Source organism: Mobula hypostoma, chromosome 2 (genome assembly GCF_963921235.1).
Source record: "Mobula hypostoma chromosome 2, sMobHyp1.1, whole genome shotgun sequence".
Taxonomy (NCBI): domain Eukaryota; kingdom Metazoa; phylum Chordata; class Chondrichthyes; order Myliobatiformes; family Myliobatidae; genus Mobula; species Mobula hypostoma.
The window spans coordinates 225,944,555-225,964,286 of NC_086098.1; the positions used below are offsets into that span (position 1 = coordinate 225,944,555).

The following is a 19,732-nucleotide window of genomic DNA, read 5'->3' on the forward strand; positions in this document are numbered from 1 at the left end:
AATTGGAATCAGCAGAAGAACATCTAATAAGTTAGGGGTGTTTACAGTGGAAATGCTGGCAGTGTTGGTTGCGTTGCAATGGGTGCAGAAAGCCAGACAAGCCAAAGCATTGATATGTTCAGATTCATCCTCAGTTCTAGCAAGTTTAAGGTCTTTTCACACAAACAGTTGGCAAGATGTACTTTATGAAGTCCTTCAGTTAGTTACAAGAATTGCAAATCAGGGAGGCCAGGTAAAATTTCTATGGGTTCCAGCACATGTAGGGGTGAAGGGGAATGAGAGGGTGGATGAGTTGGCAAAGAGGGCGTTAAAGAAAGAAAATGTGGAAATGCACATTAGTATCAGTAAAGCAGAGGGTAAGTGTGTAATCTGGGAAAAAGTCAACCAAATGTGGCTAGAAAGATGGGACAGGGAGGGGAAAGGGAGGCATTTATATCAAATACAACAGAGTGTTGCAGTTACTAGGGTAGGTAATGGAAACAGAAGAGAGGAAATTGTGTGGACTAGGTTAAGGCTGGGGCATTGTGCATTAAACAAAACATTGAAAATGATAGGGAAACACCAGACAGGATTGTGTGAGGAATGTCAGGAAGAGGAGTCAGCAGAACATGTAGTTTTGTGTTGCAGGAAGTATGGGATACAGAGAGATGATGAGAAGTAAACTAAGGGAGTTGGGGGTGCAGGAATTCACATTAAAAGGGTTGCTGGGCATGGGTGAGAGAGCACAAGTCCGGATATTTTTAGCGTTTTTAAGGGGTACAGGGGTTTTTTATAGGATATGATGAATAAACAGGAATAGGGTACTAGGATGGTCAAAGATGGGAGGGTAAAGTGTAGGGGTGGGTGGGTGGTTGGGGGTGTGTGTGTGTGTGTGTGTGTGAGAGAGATTGGATGAAGGGATTTAGAATATATGTCTAGTGCACATTCCGGAGCAGAAGGTGGCGGTAATGCACCATTAAGCTGGATGCCAACCGCCGTAAAACAAGATACAGACAGACAGCATTAACAACACTTGAGAATGTGCTGTGGCAATCCGCAACACATTTCAACAAAAAGGGTGTAGAAAGCAGAATAAAAGGGTGGGGAGGGCAAGGAGCAGCGGCTAGCGAGTGATGAGTGAATCCAGGTGAGAGGTGGGGAAGGAATGATGTGAGAAGCCTGGGAGATGACAGGTGGGTAAGGCAAAGAGCTGAAGAAGGACTCTGATGGTGGACAATACTGTACACCAAGGAATAAAGGAAACTAGAGGGATGAGGGTGATGGTGTTAGGCAGGGAAAGAGAAGGGGTGAAAGAGGCACAGGGATAAGGGAAAACATGGGGAGAAGAGCAATCGATATCGGTTCACAGGGCCCACTGTCGATTCCTGATTCCCTATCGATTGCTCAGAAGGAGGTACAGTATTGGTCCCTAATTGCAGATACCGACGACTGATTAGACCCTCCTGTCACAAGGAGCAACACCTACCACTCCACCACTGGCCGCCGAGGACTGTCTGAGACTTGCCCTGGACATGACGCAACATCCTGTCCGCCCGGAAGAGGTGCACCGGCGCTGGCGGTTCCCATGGCGATGGGGCCTAGTTCAGTCCCGGGCTGTAGGCTCCTGGTCGCCGCTGGGCTGTTGGCGGCGGCTGGCTGGGCCCTGCAGCCGGAGCAGGGTCACTGTGCACAGCGGGACCGCTTCGAGGAGGAGCTGGTGCTGAAGCCGCTCGGCTCCGGCGATGTGGCGGCCAGCTTTCAGTTCCGCAGCCGTTGGGACGTGGAGCCGGGGCGAGGAGACGGAAGCCGGAGCCGGGGTGAGTTTCGGCCAACTGTAGCGGAGGGACAGTGCGGAAGGAGTACGGGCGGAGGGCATCCATAGGGAGGTCGGGAGGTTGTTGTCAGGCAGGATCTGTGATGGTGGGGAATATCTGTGGTTGTGGGGGGGGGGGATGGTCAGTATCTGGTGTTGCTAACTGGGAATGTCTGTGGTGGTGGGGGAGGTGTGGAGAGTCTGGTAGTGCGGGTGAGAGGGGAGATTCTGTGGGTGGAGAGTGGAATGTTAGGAGGTAGGCAATGGGTGATATATATATCCCAGCTCTATCATTGTAGAGGTTACCAGACTGATAGAGGAATACTTTCAAAGAAGTGCTGATAGAGGAATATTTTCAAAGAAGTAAATACAGAACTATAAAAGCAAGGAGGCAGTTCTATTGGTGCATGAGTCTGAACTGATCAGCAACCATTTTAGTCTGAAACTATATCAATCCCATCTTCTGTTCACCCAACACTCCCATCAATATCCACTGCCCCAGATAATATACTACAGCAATTTGAAATGGCCAGTTAACTGACCAGTCTGTACTTCTTTGGGATGCAGGAGGAAAAGAAAACAATGGGGAAATACATCCAGTCATAGTGAGAGTGTGCAGACTCCACTAAGACAGCATGCAAGGGCAGGATTGAACCCCTGTCTCTGATGTTGTGAGGCAGTGGCTCCATTAGTTGAGCCACTATGCTGCCCACATTCGCAAAGCATCCTTGAATAAATCCACCATCCCCACTGATTCCTGAGACCACTCAAAGTGAAAAGAGAGCTTTCACTCTGGCCTTGTGCAAGGAATGACAAGAGTGCACTACTCACAAAATAACCCCTGTAGCCACCACTGCTTCATCAGATAAAGAACCTGTGATTTCTCCCATTGGCATCAATCACCACAAAACCACAGTGGAAGCAAGTTATTCATGATCCAGAAGCACTGTGTAGGAATGGTTATACCATTTCCTCTGCTGCTGAGTTCTCATTTAAAGGTATTTAGGTTTGATGTTGTTTCTCCTTATTAGTAAATCACCACACTGAATGAAGTGATAATGCTACACTGCTGTATATTCGTGCAACTGATATTAATATCCAGGCTGTGTCTGCAGTCTCTCATTACAGACTCTTTCCGAAGTCACTGGGGCAAGTACTCTCCAAATTTGCTGTGCGTGAGTTGCACCTTTCTTTCAGTCACGGTTTCTGGAGGCGGGCGGCGTGGGGGCAGCCTTTCCTTCAAGCCCCACCAGGGGCAGAGCTCTGGGTCTGGTTCCAGCCGTCGGTTACAGAGTAAGTGGCAAGCTGTCTTGATGTGACAGTGTGTTAAACCCTTGTATTTTGTGTGCTTACATACCTTTAAATGAGTATTGTATTTTTGTGTGCTTCTTGTTGGTTTTCCTATATACATTTTAAAGTTCAAATTTGTAATGTAAGCTGTTGCTCTCTGGATTTTTGGAGGGACTGTAGTGTCCTTACTAGCTTGAGTGTTGTTTTCCTTTCCTCGTTTCACAGGAGTTTATAATGGGAGGTTAAGGCCAGGGTATCTGAATGAACACTAAATTCTGACCTCTAACTCTACTCAGCTGAAGATAGTGTCGCTGTTTTACAGCTTCATTGACCTGGGTTTGATTCTTCATCAGGACCCAATGAAGGGTCTCAGCCCAAAGCATTGACTGTTGATTCCTTTCCATAGATACTATCTGAACTGCTGAGTCCCTCCAGCATTTTGTATGTGTTACTGTGGACCTGCAGAATCTGTTGCGTGTCTGAGTGGAATTTACACTTTTTCCATGTGACCATGCGGGTTTCCCGTTGTGTTCTGATTTCCTCCCCCTTCTGTATGTGGCTGGTGGTGAAATTATGGGCTTTAAATAGGTTAGGGAATTAAATAGCTGAGAATGAACATAAGCTCTGTAAGTCGTATGGAAATATACAAGTGTCTAATGTGCATCCTCACATATACGTGCCAATAAAGTAGCAAATGCAGTTGTCTACTGTGTCACTGTTGTAATCCTACTGAAGCTACTGACAGGCTGTTTGGAGCACCACACAGATTTTGCAGTTGTGCATAGCCCTCTTCTGCTCCTCTCCTCAAGATGCTAACCATCACTGGAAGAACGCAGCCTGTCAAATAACATGTGGAATGAGAAACTAGTTAATCCTTCATGTCAAAGACCTTCATCAGCCCCTTGTTAACCATCATTGAACATTAATGTGGTCTGATAACTTGTCCATCTTGTTACTTGTCATTGAATGTCATAGCCTATTGTAGGAAATGTATTTGGTTTTCAGTTAGTTAGTCAGATATTTAAGAAAGCAATTAAGAGTAGAATTGCTGTTATGTTTTGAACTCCTTTCACTTGGCCAAGAGATGCTACTTGCAGAAAACTTTCTTTGGCTTGGCAAAATGCTTTATAATTCTAAACAGGTTTTATATTATTAATCACAGTTATTAATGCTAAATTGAACATTCTGTAACACTGGATAGTAAACCAGGGCTGCATATTGACCTTTTGTTTCTGAATATTGACTTTGAATGTAGTGTTAGCGGATGCATGAATATTTTGACAGTTCAGAAGTCTGATGTGACATCAGTTCATCAGTTCTTAATGGGCAGAAACCTGAAATACAGAGTTAGCCGCCATTTGGTGTAAATTGGCACGTCTGATTAGTGTACCATTGGGTGTGCATTAAATGTGGTTCTAAGTGGTGTGTGGAGTAGGTTTTCATGTGTATATTATCACCACCTTAAAATTAATGCCAGAGCGTAAAGGTGATACGATTTTCACACGCATCCAAAGGTTTGATTGTGATATATTTTCTTGTGCATTAAGAACTAAATGTACAATTTTAGATCAGTTATATTTAAACTTTTTTCTTACAGTGTTGACACTACCTGGAAGGAACTGACTAATGTTCTCTCAGGCTTGTTCTGTGCATCTCTTAATTTCATTGATTCAACGAACACTGTTACTCCAACAGCTTCTTTCAAACCTCTTGGCCTTATTAATGGTAAGTATCAGACTATACTGGCAGGGCAAGTCTAGTTCAAAGACTATCAACTCCAGCCTCCTGGACAGCTTCAACCCACTGAAATTTGCCTACCACTGGAACAGTTCCAGAGCAGATGACACCTCCATGGCCTACACACATCTCTGAAGCATCTGGACAGTAAAGACACCTATATTAGACTATTTATTGATTATAGCTCCACCATCAATATAATAATTCCAAGTAAACTTGTCTCCATACTCTTAAGCCTAGGACCCAACAGTACCTTTAGAAGTTGGATCCTTGACTTCCTAACCAACATAATTAGTAAAGATAGGCAGCAATACCTCTGCTGGCAACAGCGCTGGTGCCCTACAAGGCTGTGTCCTCATTGCCCTACTCTAATCCCTATGTGCCCACAACTGCATGGTCTGATTCTGCTCGAACTCCTTCCACAGGTTTGCAGGTGATGCCACAGTAGTGGTCAGAATCTCAAATGAGTCAGAGTACAAGAAGGAGATAGCCTAGTGGTGTGTTGTCATGACAACAACCTTTCACTCGGTGTCAGTTAAACAGAAGAGCTGGTCATTGATTTCAGGAAGGGGTCAATGCACACATGCCTGTTTACATGCCTGTGGTTGAATGCTACCTGGAATAGACAATTATAAAGATTAATGACTTTCTGAGAAAGTACTTCCTCCATTTCTAATCGCAACTACTTGTATTGAAATTATGCCCTTTAGTTCTAGATACTCCCACTTAGGGGAATTGTTCTTTCAGCATCCACCTTGTAAATCCTGATCAGAATCTTCAGAATTTAGACTAAGATCACCTCTTATTCTAAACTTCTGTGATTATAGGCCCAACCAACCTTATTCTTCATCTCCTGCATCCCTGGAATCTACCTTGTAAAGTTTCTGTGTACTGCCTCCAGTGCTTAAGTGTGGACACCAAAACTGTGCATAGCACTCCATCCAGGTGCAGTTTCACCAACACCCCATAAACTTGCATCAAAACTGCCTTCTACACACCATACCTCATGCAATAAAGTTCAGCATTCCACTGGCCTTCCTAATGGCTTGCTGACGTGCATGCTATTTATTCACTTTTATGTACTGGAGCCAACATATCCCTCTGTAAAAATATATTTTGTAGTCTCAGTTCATGTAAATATAAATTTCGTTGTAGTGATAGTAACAATTATCTGCCCTTTCCTTCCAGAATGTGTAATCTCATTTTCCCCACAGAAAGAGCTGTTCCATTAGATAAAACTCCATTCAAACTTGTCTAGAACCAGTGTCCAATTGAAAACAGAGGCTATAGATAGTGCTTGAAAATAAAAAAACTGCTGAGTAAAGCTTTCAAGTTAGAGGAAATTTGGAATGATAGGCAGCGTTGCTAAGGAAAAGAATAGTTTAGTCATTTAGATAAGGGTATCATGTTGTCAGAATTAAATTATAACACCACAACAGTAGATTAAAAGAGTCAAATTTTGGACACATTAATAGAAGATCAAAATTCACAGCATGGAACAAATTAAGTAATTAGTGGCACAAATGACATAAATGTGCTTTAATTAATTGTCATTGCAGAGTCATGGTTGCAAGAAGACCAAAGTTGGGAAATAAATGTGCAAGGCTATGAGTTGTTCTGAAGACAGAAATTATTTTGGGGAATTGGTGTTGTAACCCTGATAATAAAGAAATTATCAAGGGTAATAGGATCATGAAGAAGGACAATGATAAAGGTCAGACATTGTGAGTGGGAATATTTCACAGAGATCTGAATAAAAGCGATACTTTCACCAGTATATCAGCAAATGCGTAACAGAAACTTGTTTCAAAGATGATCTATTTAATTCTGAGGAATTTAAATGTTGTTGAGATTAGCCAAAACAGTTTAACTTGGAATGCTGTCAGATTCCTAGTATATAAACTAGATCCAAGCAGTGAACTAGATAAATTTGGCATCTTGGGAGATTGAAGGATATGGAGATGTGGAGGTAAAGTGGTTGAATAGCAAAGCAAGTTTGAATGGCAGCACCTGATTGTATCTTGTTGGTTACAACCACTCAGATGGCAAACTAGCTTTCATTTTCCCTGATTTGCCTATCTAATTGCTTGCAATACCTACATGTTATCCTTTGTCAATGATTAATGTCCTTCAAATCTATCAGATACCAATGCTTACTAGTGTTTTCTATTTAAAAACGAATTCTTCTTACCTTAGTGGATAATTTCACATTTCACACTTTATCCGCTTGAGTGGTACAGTTGGTACAGTGGCATGCAAAGGTTTGGGCACCCCTAGTCAAAATTTTTGTTACTTATGTTACGTATCCTGTAACTGAGTTGCCAAACCAGCAGAAATAGAACGCTCGTTGGAGTCTGGATTACTGGAACTAATAAAGTTTTATTAAAGAAATAAGTAATACAGTACACTAATCGTAAGGATATAAATGTAACAGGTTAGCAATGATAATACACACGAGGAAAGAGGACCGGGTTGAGACAACAGAGACTTTTGGAGAAGAGGAATTCGGTGGGTAATACCGTTCCGGCTCTCCAGAAGTGCATCGAGAGCGGTAAGCGTAAAGGAGTTTCGTGCTTACTGATCTGGTTAACAATGGATGGTGCAATCCGGAGAATATTACGATCGAGGAACGTGTTTGCCGACTGGATACTGCACTTTTTACTGTTGGACTTCGGCCACATTCCACCGTGATACAACACTTGGCAGCACGGGAGGTTGTTCCTGCCTGTGGCCATCGAACGTGCAGCTCCTCCCGTGGAGGGTCAGACACCCTGAGCCAATAGACTGGTCCTGGACTTATTTTCCATCTGGCATAGTTTACATTTTGTTGTTTGATTGTTGGGATTTTTTGTATTGCTATATTTACGCTCTATTCTTGGTTGGTGCGGCTGTAACAAAACCAAATTTCCCTCGGGATTAATAAAGTATATCTATCTATCTATATACTCAGAACTAGGGTAATAGGAATCAAACCAAGCTCTATCGCAGTCTAGGGGTAAAATGATCAGTCTTAAATGAAGCAGAGTTCAGTTCAGTTTAGTGCAGTTCGCAGTAATCGCTGTTGTCGTACCTTTGGAGGGAGAGGGAGAGAGAGAGAGATGCAATTTGATTTCAGGTAAACCTTTTGGATGTCTTCGCAGTTGGTTTCGGGCAGACCATTTGATGTCTTCTATCCCGCTGTGGTCACCGACTGTGACCCCTCTGTTCCGCATATGATCGTTCTTCCGTGGTGAACCCGACACCCAGGCAAGGGTGGACACACACCCCAGGTTCCCACCGATCGTACCTTTACACCCTGTGAGCCTCTGGTCGGTTCCCGCGAACCGGACCTCCAAACTCCCACTAACTTTTGGGGGCACACTGCTCTTCCCAGGGTCTCGTGGTGTGCCGCATGCCTTAGCAAACCTGCTCCTTTTATCCCCCTGCTGGGGTATCATCTGTCTATCAAACTTTAAACAGTTCAGGTTCAAAGCAACCGGTCTGTCAATAGCTGAATTGTGTTCCTTTCCCGTTAATCCCTCTCTTCTCTCTTGTTAGCATTTTGAATGTTTCTCCATTGTCTTTCTTTTCTCTCTCATTAACATCATCAGTCCGGTACCTCTGCTGGGCGTCACACATGACACTGTGAATGGCTAAGTGAGTAAAAGATGACCTGAATTCCAAAAGGCATAAAGTTAAAGATGACACATTTCTTTAATATTTTAAGCAAGATTATTTTTTTATTTCCATCTTTTACAGTTTCAAAATGATAAAAAAGGAAAAGGGCCCGAAGCAAAAGTTTGGGCACCCTGCATGGTCAGTAGTTAGTAACACCCCCTTTGGCAAGTATCACAGCTTGTAAATGCTTTCTGTAGCCAGCTAAGTCTTTCAATTCTTGTTTAGGGAATTTTGCCCATTCTTCCTTGCAAAAGGCTTCTAGTTCTGTGAGATTCTTGGGCCTCTTTTGAGGTCTATCCACAGATGTTCGATGATGTTTAGGTCGGGGGACTGTGAGGGCAATGGCAAAACCTTCAGCTTGCGTCTCTTGAGGTAGTCCATTGTGGATTTTGAGGTGTGTTTAGGATCATTATCTTCTTGTAGAGGCCATCCACTTTTCATCTTAAGCTTTTTTACAGATGGTGTGATGTTTGCTTCCAGAATTTGCTGATATTTAATTGAATTCATTCTTCCCTCTACCAGTGAAATGTTCCCTGTGCCACTGGCTGCAACACAAGCCCAAAGCATGATCGATCCACCCCCGTGCTTAACAGTTGGAGAGGTGTTCTTTTCATGAAATTCTGCACCCTTTTTTCCTCCAAACATACCTTTGCTTATTGAGGACAAAAAGTTCTATTTTAACTCCACAGGACTTGTTTCCATAATGGATCAGGCTTGTTTAGATATTCCTTTGCAAACTTCTGACACTGAATTTTGTGGTGAGGACGCAGGAAAGGTTTTCTTCTGATGATTCTTCCATGAGGGTCATATTTGTGCAGGTGTCGCTGCACAGTAGAACAGTGCACCACCACTCCAGAATCTGCTAAATCTTCCTGAAGGTCTTTTGCAGTGAAACGGAGGTTTTGATTTGCTTTTCTAGCAATCCTACGAGCAGTTCTCTCGGAAAGTTTTCTTGGTCTTCCAGATCTCAACTTAACCTCCACTGTTCCTGTTAACTGCCATTTCTTAATTACATTATGAACTGAGGAAACGGCTACCTGAAAACGCTTTGCTATCTTCTTATAGCCGCCTTCTGCTTTGTGGCGATCATTTATTTTCAGAGTGCTAGGCAGCTGATTGGAGGAGCCCATGGCTGCTGATAGTTGGGACAAGGTTTGAGGAGTCAGGGTACTTATAAAGCTTTGAAAATTGCATCACCTGGCCTTTCCTAACAATGACTGTGAACAAGCCATAGCTCTAACAAGCTAATTAAGGTCTGAGACCTTGGTAAAGGTTATCTGAGAGCTCAAATCTCTTGGGGTGCCCAAACTTTTGCATGGTACTCCTTTCCTTTTTTTCCACTCTAAAATTGTACAAAACAAAAAAATACACTAATCTTGCTTAAAATGTTGAAAAGAATGTTTCATCTTTAACTTTATGACTTTTGGAGATCAGTTCATCTTCTACTCACTTAGCTATTCAATGTAACAGAAATTTTGACTGAGGTGCCCAAACTTTTGCATGCCACTGTATATATACCCTGGCTCGAAGCTTGTTTTTCAATTGAGCTTTACATTATAATTAGACTTGGATGTGCTACACTCACACACCTCTTTTAAAGTTATCGTTAGATATTCTAAATAGTTGAGGTCAAAGCACATCTTCTTGCTTTATTCTTTTGGTTGCTGCCTGCTAATGCTAAAGTGATTCATTTATCCTCACACTTCTGTTTTTGATTGACCAGTTCTCTCAACGTGCTAACGTATTATTCCCAATTCGACAAGTACGTGCACTTTGTGGATTGCCCTCTGAAGTTTGAAAAATACTACATCTAATAGTTCTAGATTATCTTCAGTTTTGTCAAAAAACATTTTCCTGCATTAATTCTGCCTGATTATATTTTGATTTTCTGATTTCCTGTTCCCAGATCCTTCGTAATAACTTCTAGCAAAATGTATAGTTCTGTACCTGGTTGAGGTATCCTTTGATGAAATACTGGTCTCACTCCATTGTCATCTTTTATCTTGCTTGGGTTGCAACTTATAGTATTCATAGCATGGTATGTTGCTCTGTTTCCCTACAGAAACCAATCATAACTATTTAAGATATGCAGCACTGCCAAGAGAGATTGTGTGCACTGAAAATCTTACACCATGGAAGAAACTCTTACCGTGTGGTTCAAAGGTAAATCTTTTTAGAGTGAAAGTAATGAACAGCATTAAAGGTGTTGAAAATAAAATATGACTAAAGAAATCTAGAGTCAGGAAGAAGTGGAAGTAATTAAATTACACAAGTTACTTTTAAGTAAACCAGTAGGAGTAATATGAGGTAGAAGTCATATGATAATTCATCATTTATTATGGGTACTCAAAGATTATTGCATTATAATGAGCATCAGCCTTGTGTGAGATTTTATGTAGCTAATTATCCAGATGGTTAGAATATTTAAGCCCAGAACCAAAATGTGAATGAGTTTGGATTTGCTGCTGTTTAGCAACTCAATTTCCAGGCTGTAGAGTGGGTGCTGTTTTTGTCAGACTATCGGTGACTTGGGAGCTCAGGAAGGGGACAGGAGCTGCAGAGTTGTTTTGTGAATAGACGATTATTGGGAGTATTGCTATTGTAATATTGCTTGAGGATTGTTGGACCATTCCCATTACACCAAGTTCTATATCCATTGATTAGATTTTAACAATATTTAATTGGGTAACCCTCACAAACATACTTTAATAAATAATATAAATATTATTTAAATTAAGTTATATAAATATTATTTTTGGACTTTAATAGTTGATACATAATAAGTACAAAGGAAAATAATCTAAAACTCTGCTAAAGTTGAAACGTCTGTTCTAGGTTGACTGCTGATTGAAGACAGGAATTATGATGTTTTATAGCATGTACAAAGTTTGGTATCTGATATGACGAATGCATGTTTGATGCAACGTGAGATCTGAGGCACGACAGGTGTCTGTTACATTGAAACACTAGCACTGAGCATGTGCTTGATATGAAGAGTTGAGATCCAGTGGGCAGTAGCATTTTAAGATGCATACATCTGTCCCTGACCAGATATCTAGAAGAATATTGGATATGAGACATGTGCATTGTGTCAGAAATGATATCTAGAGTATGGCAGTTATGTACTAGATGCGTTGTGTGATATTTGATGTGTATTGCTAAGTGTGTGATTCTTTAGGTGTGAGGAACAATATGCAGAAATCATGATATTTTGAGCTTGACATGCATCCCACTTTTAATGTGCAATGTTGAGCTTGTTTGTGTTACATATTAATATTTAAAGGTTCAACATTTTGAGCTTTTTCTTTACTGCCTTGCATACTTCCTTACTAAGAGCAAAAAATATTTTGTGTTCAGGCAGGATTGGGAGTGCTGCTGAAAGCAGAGCGGTTATTTCATACCAGTTATCATTCACAGGCTGTTCATGTCAGACCTGTTTGTCGGGTGAGTGCAGAACACTTTTTCATTTTGTCTAACTTGGCACGGCTGTTTCTGAATTAAGCAAAGTCTTATCTGTAGTGTTTATGTGGAATACATTCGTATTCCTATTCATGTCATGCCGCTCATCACCTTTTGCAAACAGGATACACTAGTCACCATCTAGAATATTCAACATTCAAAGACTATTGTTCTTTGAGTATCACAGAACATGTGATAGAATTTTACACCAGAAAATGATATTTGATTGTATTGGTCCAGCAGTTTGCTGAAGTAGTTCAGCTTTTCCACAGTGTCTTGTCCATTGATCTTGTACTGTCCCTAATAATTATATACCTTTTCTCAAAGGGTATTCCAGTCCAATCACATCCAATGGCAATTCATTACGTTCCTCCCACTCAAGATTTAAGCTCACTCAGTCTGTGAACATTTTAATTTGGCTCTGTTGTCACTAACTGCCCAGAGGGGATAATCAGCTTTATCAAATTCTGGTTGCCTATATTATGTAAACTATGTTAATAAGCAGGATGGAGCTTTTAGATTGAGGATTGAACTAATGGGCTTTGTGGAACAGTGATAAGGAATAGAAACAATGATAATATTGTTTTTAGTGTATTTGAGTCAAAAAAGTCGAAAGACCCATTGTGTTTTGTGACCTCCATCTGGTCAGTGATTGGAATGCTCCAAATAGTTTGAGCCTTTGACCTGTATCCCTTGCTGCAGTTTATGATGGACAAGTTAATCTCAGATTGGTCTTTGCTTGGAGTGGTTAAAACATCTTTAGCTCCTGAATTATATTTTTATTTCCAAAGCCGTCAGTGATGGATATCAAATAGAATTGGATTTGGACATGAAGGAACCTAATATCATGTGATTAGTACCACAATGTTTTCAGATTATATATGCATGGAACAGCTCGTGCAATTAATCTAAAGCCTACTGTTGCTGCAGATGGAAATAAATACAATTGTCAGGGATTTCTTCTATTTGATATTTTACGCAACCAGCATCAGACTTTCAGAGCTACAAATATTAAAATTGTGATTCTGATTGCTAGTAATTCATGAAATGCCTTTCAATGTCTCCCGCTGTACCACACTGATCCTTGTGTAGCACCTGAACCCATTATAAATGTTGCCATTGAGTCTGTATTAACATCTGAAACATTAACTTGCTCTTTCTAATGAAAGAAATGGACTAAATTGCCATAAACTTCATATATTCCAATTGTCGAATACTGAATATATTTTCATGCTGTTTCTCTAGGATCATCTATGCACCAGTACCTCCTGGGAGTTATCACTGAGCCTATCTGTTGTATTTGACCTCCATGCTGCTGGCTCCGGGAAAAGGGGTAGGTTTATTAAATATGAAATGAGGAAAGGGAATATAGGAACAACAGCAGGCAGATCACCATAAGAAGAGAAAGCAAAGATTATTGATTTATGTGTAAACCTTTCATTAAAGAGTGAAAGGAAGAAAGAATTGGTCTATAGTATATAGTGGCTTCCATGAATTCCAGATGCAGCTTTGTCAGAAAAGTGGTAGCCAGTTATGGTGTCAGTTACAGTATGGATTCCCGCCCCAGTCTATCATGGTCACAAAGATTGCTGAATTCTGCCATGGGAACTCAGCCCATTCCAGAGTTGTATCCATCACTTGCAGCTGATCTTTATCCCATGTGCTTGTCAATACCTGACCCAGCTATTCTAATATTTAAAGATATTTGGAGCATAAGATAAGTCTGACTTCCTCATGGCACTTCAAACTTATGCTCTAAGATGAGCATCAAAAATAAGTTTTATTCTTCAAATTGAAAGCTCACTTCTCCATAATGCCTAGAAGTCTTAGTCCATTCACTGTTTATTTTTCATGGCGCGTAAACAATATCCTTGAATGAACAGTGGTGTCCACCATCATAATTTCCACTGCCACCTGCATAACATCACTGACTTTATTTCTGCCTCCCCTAATCCTGGAGGAACTTTCATCAATGCCTTTACTGTATATAGAACATAGAAAAGTACAGCACAGTACAAACCTTTTGGTCCATGATATTGTGCTAACCCTTCCAATGGACCTGCCCAAGCAAGAGTTCATATATGCAGCCACCCTCCACCCTCGGTATTAACTCATCCAATACTCCAGTAACTTTGTTGTGAATCAAATCACTTTTTTTCGTACATTCTGCCAGTATTTAATAACCTATGTTTGCTTCAGGTCCATCGGTGTCTCTGATTAAAATTTTTGAGCCCTAGGTTTGAGTTCTTCTGTAGAACTTGTCTCTCCTTTCACTGACCTCTTCCTCCTCTGTCCTGTAACCTCTTTTCCTTGAGTTTTGGCTTGTTCATCGTACAGTTTTGGCTGTACTCCCAAAGCACCTCAATTTTTCATGGGGCTGTTTGTCAGGCTGTTTGGTTGGTGAGGGTGTATAGTTCCCTGGATGGTGAAATGAGTGGTATTGTTTCAATATAAGAACACATCATGCAAATCATAAAATTGGCAATGCTGGTAATCTCAAATACAGGTATCCCCCGCTTTTCAAACGTTCGCTTTACGAAACCTCACTGTTACGAAAGACCTACATTGGTATCCTGTTTTCGCTTTCAGAAGGTGTTTTCACTGTTACGAAAAAAAAATCAGCGTGCGAAAAAATCAGCGCACGATAAAAGGCAGCGTGCCGCGCGCCCCGAGCAGCTGCTTTCCCCCGGATTCGGAACTGCATTCTCGCCAACATTGCTTAAACACGTGCCTGTGAGCAGTTGTTTGCAAGATGAGTTCTATGGTATTGGAAAAGCCTGAAAGAGCTCGTAAGGGTGTTACAGTTAGCGTAAAACTAGACATAATTAGGCGTTTTGATCATGGTGAATGAAGTAAGGACAACGTGAGTTTGGCTTGTGGAAGCTGACGAACATGATGTTGAAGAGGTTTTGGCATCCCATGACCAAGATCTGACAGATGAAGAGCTGATGCAATTGGAAGAAAAAAGAATAACAATCGAAACCAAATGAGTAATGATAAAGTATGACTTTAATTTTGAAAGAGTACGTCGGTTTAGGGGATATTTGCAGGATGGTTTGAGTCCTTACAAAGAACTGTGTGATAGAAAAATGTGCGAGGCTCAGCAGTCAAGCAAGCCTTCCACATCAGCCACAGCAGACGTTGGACCTCGGCCTTCGACATCGAGGCAGGCAGTCATAGAAGAAGATGACCTGCCTGCCCTAATGGAAACAGACGATGAGATGACACCCAGTGTCCCACCACCCCAACCCCCAGGCCACGGACAGATACCGATTTGCGGAGGATGCAACGGTAGCTGGGAGGCATACAGCACATCTTTAAGAAAAAAGCCGAAATAAACATGCTAATTAATTAGGTCCCGCCGACACGTAATTGTCGGCCCAGATCAGAGACGACGCAATTGGAAATCAGCACTGATCTGGGCCAACAATTACGTGCCGGGCGGCATCTAATTAATTAGCATGTTTTTTTCGGCTTTTTTCTTAAAGATGTGCTGTGTGCCTCCCGCCTACTGCTGCATTCCTGCATGCTTCGCGGCAATGTATCGCACGGCAGCCTGGAGGGTGGGGGCCACTGCACCAGCCAGTCTGCGACGACTCAGTCTAATGCACCATCATCAGTGTGCTCGGCGCTATCTTCCCAATTCCCGTAAGTGATACTACACTGTACATACATTATTTCTACTTTATATAGGCTGTGTATTTTTATGTGTTATTTGGTATGATTTGGCAGCTTCATAGCTTAAAGGTTACTGGAGAGCACTTGCGCCGTGTTTTTGCCAACAGCGCTTGCGTGAGATTTTTGGCCGACGGCGCTTGCATGAGATTTTCGCTACGGAGAACAGTCCAGTAATGATTGTGGAAAAGTATTTCTGCTTTATATAGGCTGTGTATTTATCATATTATTCCTGCTTTTACTATATGTTACTGTTATTTTAGGTTTTTATGTGTTATTTGGCATGATTTGGTAGGTTGTTTTGGGTCTGTGAACGCTCACAAAATTTTCCCATATAAATAAATGGTAATTGCTTCTTCGCTTTACGACATTTCGGTTTACGAACCATTTCATAGGAACGCTCTACCTTCGGATGGCGGGGGAAACCTGTAAAACAAAAAAACTGCAAGCACTCAGTACTTGCATCTGGTGAATGTTTTCTGTTTTTAGCTTAGAAGCACATTCCCCAATATGCTGCTAAAAAGCTTTAGTAAACGCAAATAAGTTAATGATCAAGATTTTACTTTACAATGTTTATTGAGGGTTCAGTATTGGCCAGAATTCCAGGAAAAACTTCCCTGCTCTTTAAAATTAAGTCTATAGACTTTTTTGTGGTAGACGAGGCCTCACGTTTAACATTTTAACTGAAAGATATTTCTGACAATGTGCCACAGGTGTGGTAATATTAACAAAGTTGTATTTTTCATAAAATGAACTTGATATCCTTTTTTTGATGTTCTTCAGTCGGATTAAAGTATTTAGCTGGTTGTCAGGTCAGCATCTGATGTTATGCCCAAGAACCTTTGAATCTCAGCATGCAATGTAAATGGGTTCAAATAGGAGCCAGTTACAATGATACATTTGCTCTCAACCCCCATACTCACATTCCCTTAAGTGCATGAACATCAAAGGCACACGTACAAATTTTTTTTTGTAAAGATGTTAATAGCCACTTGTCACTGAGCATAATTTCCTTACTGTGTAGTTGATGTTTTACAGAATGGTCACTGTTTAAGATGTTTTCACGGACACTAACAGAAGTATGTCCTCTGGCATCACAAAGTACAATTTACGTGGACGTCACAGACAAGGAGAAGGTACTACTCAGATTCAAATTTTAATTCATGTGCACTGTTCATCCAAGGAGATTTTAAAGGATGGGTGCACTGAGGACTGGCTGTGACCTTCAAGACTGTAGGCCATAATTACCCTCATGGTTACTGGCGTAATTTATCCTGAGGTGGCAACTACTGAATGGGGAGATCCGTGCATTATAGGGGAGAGCTACAAATGCCTTGTGGCAATAGGTTAAAAACTTCATTGATGGCAGAATTAGTAGTATGATTGATGCTTCCTCTTTCAAATCCAGTAAAGACCAGAATTTGCGTTACTCCACCTGTCTCTTTCAGAACATCCTTTTAGCGAATTGTGCATTTTTGAAATGTTACTTGTAATGTAGGATATATGGCAAACAGTTTATAGATAGCAAGCTGCAGACAGCAAATTGATAATGATCTCATATTGGTTGAGGAATAAGCCTTAGCCATGACACCAAGGAAAACAGGGATGCCTGTAATGTGCTGTAGATTTTCATGTTCTCTTATTGAATATATCTGAGATATTTTAGATTTACCTGAGGGTAGGACTTGATTAAATTTTATGAAAGGTGACAATTTTCAATAGTTCAACATTCTTTGGTGTATTGGCTTCACAAATGTTCAGGTTCAAAAATGATACAGGTTGAAAGTGTAGCAAAAATAGAGATTAATTTCTAATTAAGTAGCTATTTTACAGACCGGGGTATCAAAAATGCTCTTGAAGCTTTCTTCCAACTTTCTAGGTGAATGACACCTATGAACTGATGCCACCAGCATTCACACGGCTTAACACGACAGTACATGGTCAGTGGAGATCCTATGCTGTGTACGATTTGCTAGATCCTCAGCTGTACAGTGTATCATCACACTCCTTAAACATAGTGTTGAAATGGAAACCATCTAAACAGTTTGGTGAGTTGCAGCTTATTTGATGTCTGTATTGGAATCTCTCGTTTTGTACAGTCAATAGAAGAGCCGGAGTCTTAGTCTGTCGACGAGAGACTGCAGTTGCTGGGGCAAAAGAGAAGCAGCTGGAGGAATGCGATTGCTAACTTGGCCTGAACTGCTAAGTTCCTCCAGCAGTTTTTTGCTAAGTCCAAATTTATTCTGCAACAAAAGTGAAACTGTCTCAGCACAAAAACAATGAATAAGTTTGTACTGTAATTGCAGAAACTGGGGGGTTGCTGTCTTCAAATTTAGGAAAATTTAATTGGCTAGGTAGGTACAAGAAAGACTTAATCTATGTATACTAGTACCAAATATTGCATGAGCTATATATTCATATATGCACATGAATTTCATTGTTATTTAATTACTGAAAGTATAAGGGGAATAGAAATTCCAAAATTAGTGGACTAGGGAAAGGGAATTGGGTAAGGTTTTCACTCTTCAACGTGTAAATATTTCTCTTGGAAGTGTAAGTGAGGACTGCTTGGTTCTATTATAAATAGTTTATCCAGAGGCAGTCAATCAGTGGCTACAGGACGTGAAGAAAAGGGGAACAAAAATGTGGCTTATTTAAACTGGGTTTTCAGCACTAGTAACAATGTGTTGTGTCTTCGAGAATGAATAGCCCCCAAAGATAGTGTGAACATAAAGCTCTACTCTGTTGGTTCCTAATTTCATCTTGATGGTGATGGTAGATAATACATGGAGAGGGACTGAAATAAACCATTGCCAGTGTGGGTTAAACAGGAATGGAGTTGTTTGAAGTAATAAACTGACAAGATAAACTTTAGTCTGTTTTTACTTGTAGCTGGAATATCAAGAAGTTGTTCAATTTGTATCATTTAGACGAGGACTTCTGTTTATTGGGTTGGTCCAGACTTAGAGATCTCTAACTATTATGGCCAGGCACTGATTTGTTATTTTCATTTATTTGCAGTGGCACCTGAAGTGCCCGTCTTCCATGCAGAGCGATATGTGAGTGGCTTTGGCCTTTGGACAGGAAAGATCAACACCTTGATCTACAATAATCACCCCTACCGATCATTCCCAGTGTTGCTGATGGAGGTTGTACCATGGTACCTTCGGCTCTATGTCCACACACTCACCATCAACACTAAGGGCAGGGAAAACAAACCAAGTAAGAGATTTCTCCCTCCCATCTCTCCCTCTCTCTCCCCGTCGCATTTCTCTTCTCATGGTCCCCTTTCCCCTCATCTCTATGGAAAAAAATGATGAGATGGCCTGCGTAAAATAACTTCATATCATATACTTGGGTGTCACAAGTGTTACCAGCCTGCATGTCGTCTAGGTTTTTCTTCAGCTAAACAGGCTACTTTCATTATTTTAGGAGAAGCAGTTGAGTTTAATGATCAATAAGGAACATCCTTTTGACTATATTGAGTGGGGGGCGGATGCGGTCATGTAGTCAATGATGATTGGGCCAAGTGTACTTGTCCTGAAACAATGTCTTCAGGCTGAGGTGAATGCCTTAAAATGTCACAGCCATTTTCTTTTGTGACTAAATTGTAATTTCTTTCCCCATTCCACTTCTTGATGCCTCACTTTGCAAATGTTTCCTTGATGTGAGCAGTAGTCACTCACATCTTGGCTCTAAAATTAGCTTTTATCCAGATTTGTAGAATGGAGCCGGATGCTCTTGACATTCTCTAAATTGAGCTGCAGAGAATTGATTCTGGAAATCCCCTTAAATACAAATGCTCAGATTTGCTCTAGCTACAGTTCGTGGCTAGTGGAGGATCACTCTTCATTCACTATAGACCTAGTACACCACAGAGGGAAGTGTTTGGGGAGAATTTTTATAAGTATGTTGGAGGTCAGTAGGGTGAGTGTCTGCACCTCATTCCTAATTATATTCAAACTTGCGTTAGATGAAGGTCCTTTTATTGGTGTTCTGGAGCCAGGTAAGGTTGTAATTCTTGTGAATCTATAATCAGCCACTTGATGGTACTGTAACTCTGATAAACACATCTATTACCAATGAAGGGAAAACTGCATTCAAAATGTATTCTTCAAGTCA

The 19,732-nt window shown here is 41.0% G+C and overlaps 1 protein-coding gene across 2 annotated transcripts in view; it reads left to right on the forward strand.

Annotated features, from left to right (window-relative positions):
* The first annotated feature begins 1,308 nt into the window (after window positions 1-1,308).
* The window catches only part of pigt (phosphatidylinositol glycan anchor biosynthesis, class T), a 29,072-nt gene continuing 10,648 nt past the window's right edge, over window positions 1,309-19,732 (forward strand). The window contains exons 1-9 of one of the 2 annotated variants that reach the window (XM_063041562.1): window positions 1,309-1,796; window positions 2,908-3,085; window positions 4,680-4,807; window positions 10,539-10,639; window positions 11,834-11,920; window positions 13,181-13,268; window positions 16,649-16,746; window positions 17,490-17,658; window positions 18,632-18,832. In XM_063041562.1, the coding sequence (XP_062897632.1) occupies window positions 1,565-1,796; window positions 2,908-3,085; window positions 4,680-4,807; window positions 10,539-10,639; window positions 11,834-11,920; window positions 13,181-13,268; window positions 16,649-16,746; window positions 17,490-17,658; window positions 18,632-18,832 (1,282 nt within the window). In that variant the 5' untranslated portion in view covers window positions 1,309-1,564. The remainder of the gene's footprint in view (window positions 1,797-2,907; window positions 3,086-4,679; window positions 4,808-10,538; window positions 10,640-11,833; window positions 11,921-13,180; window positions 13,269-16,648; window positions 16,747-17,489; window positions 17,659-18,631; window positions 18,833-19,732) is intronic. The other variant, XM_063041561.1, reaches the window with a different exon arrangement.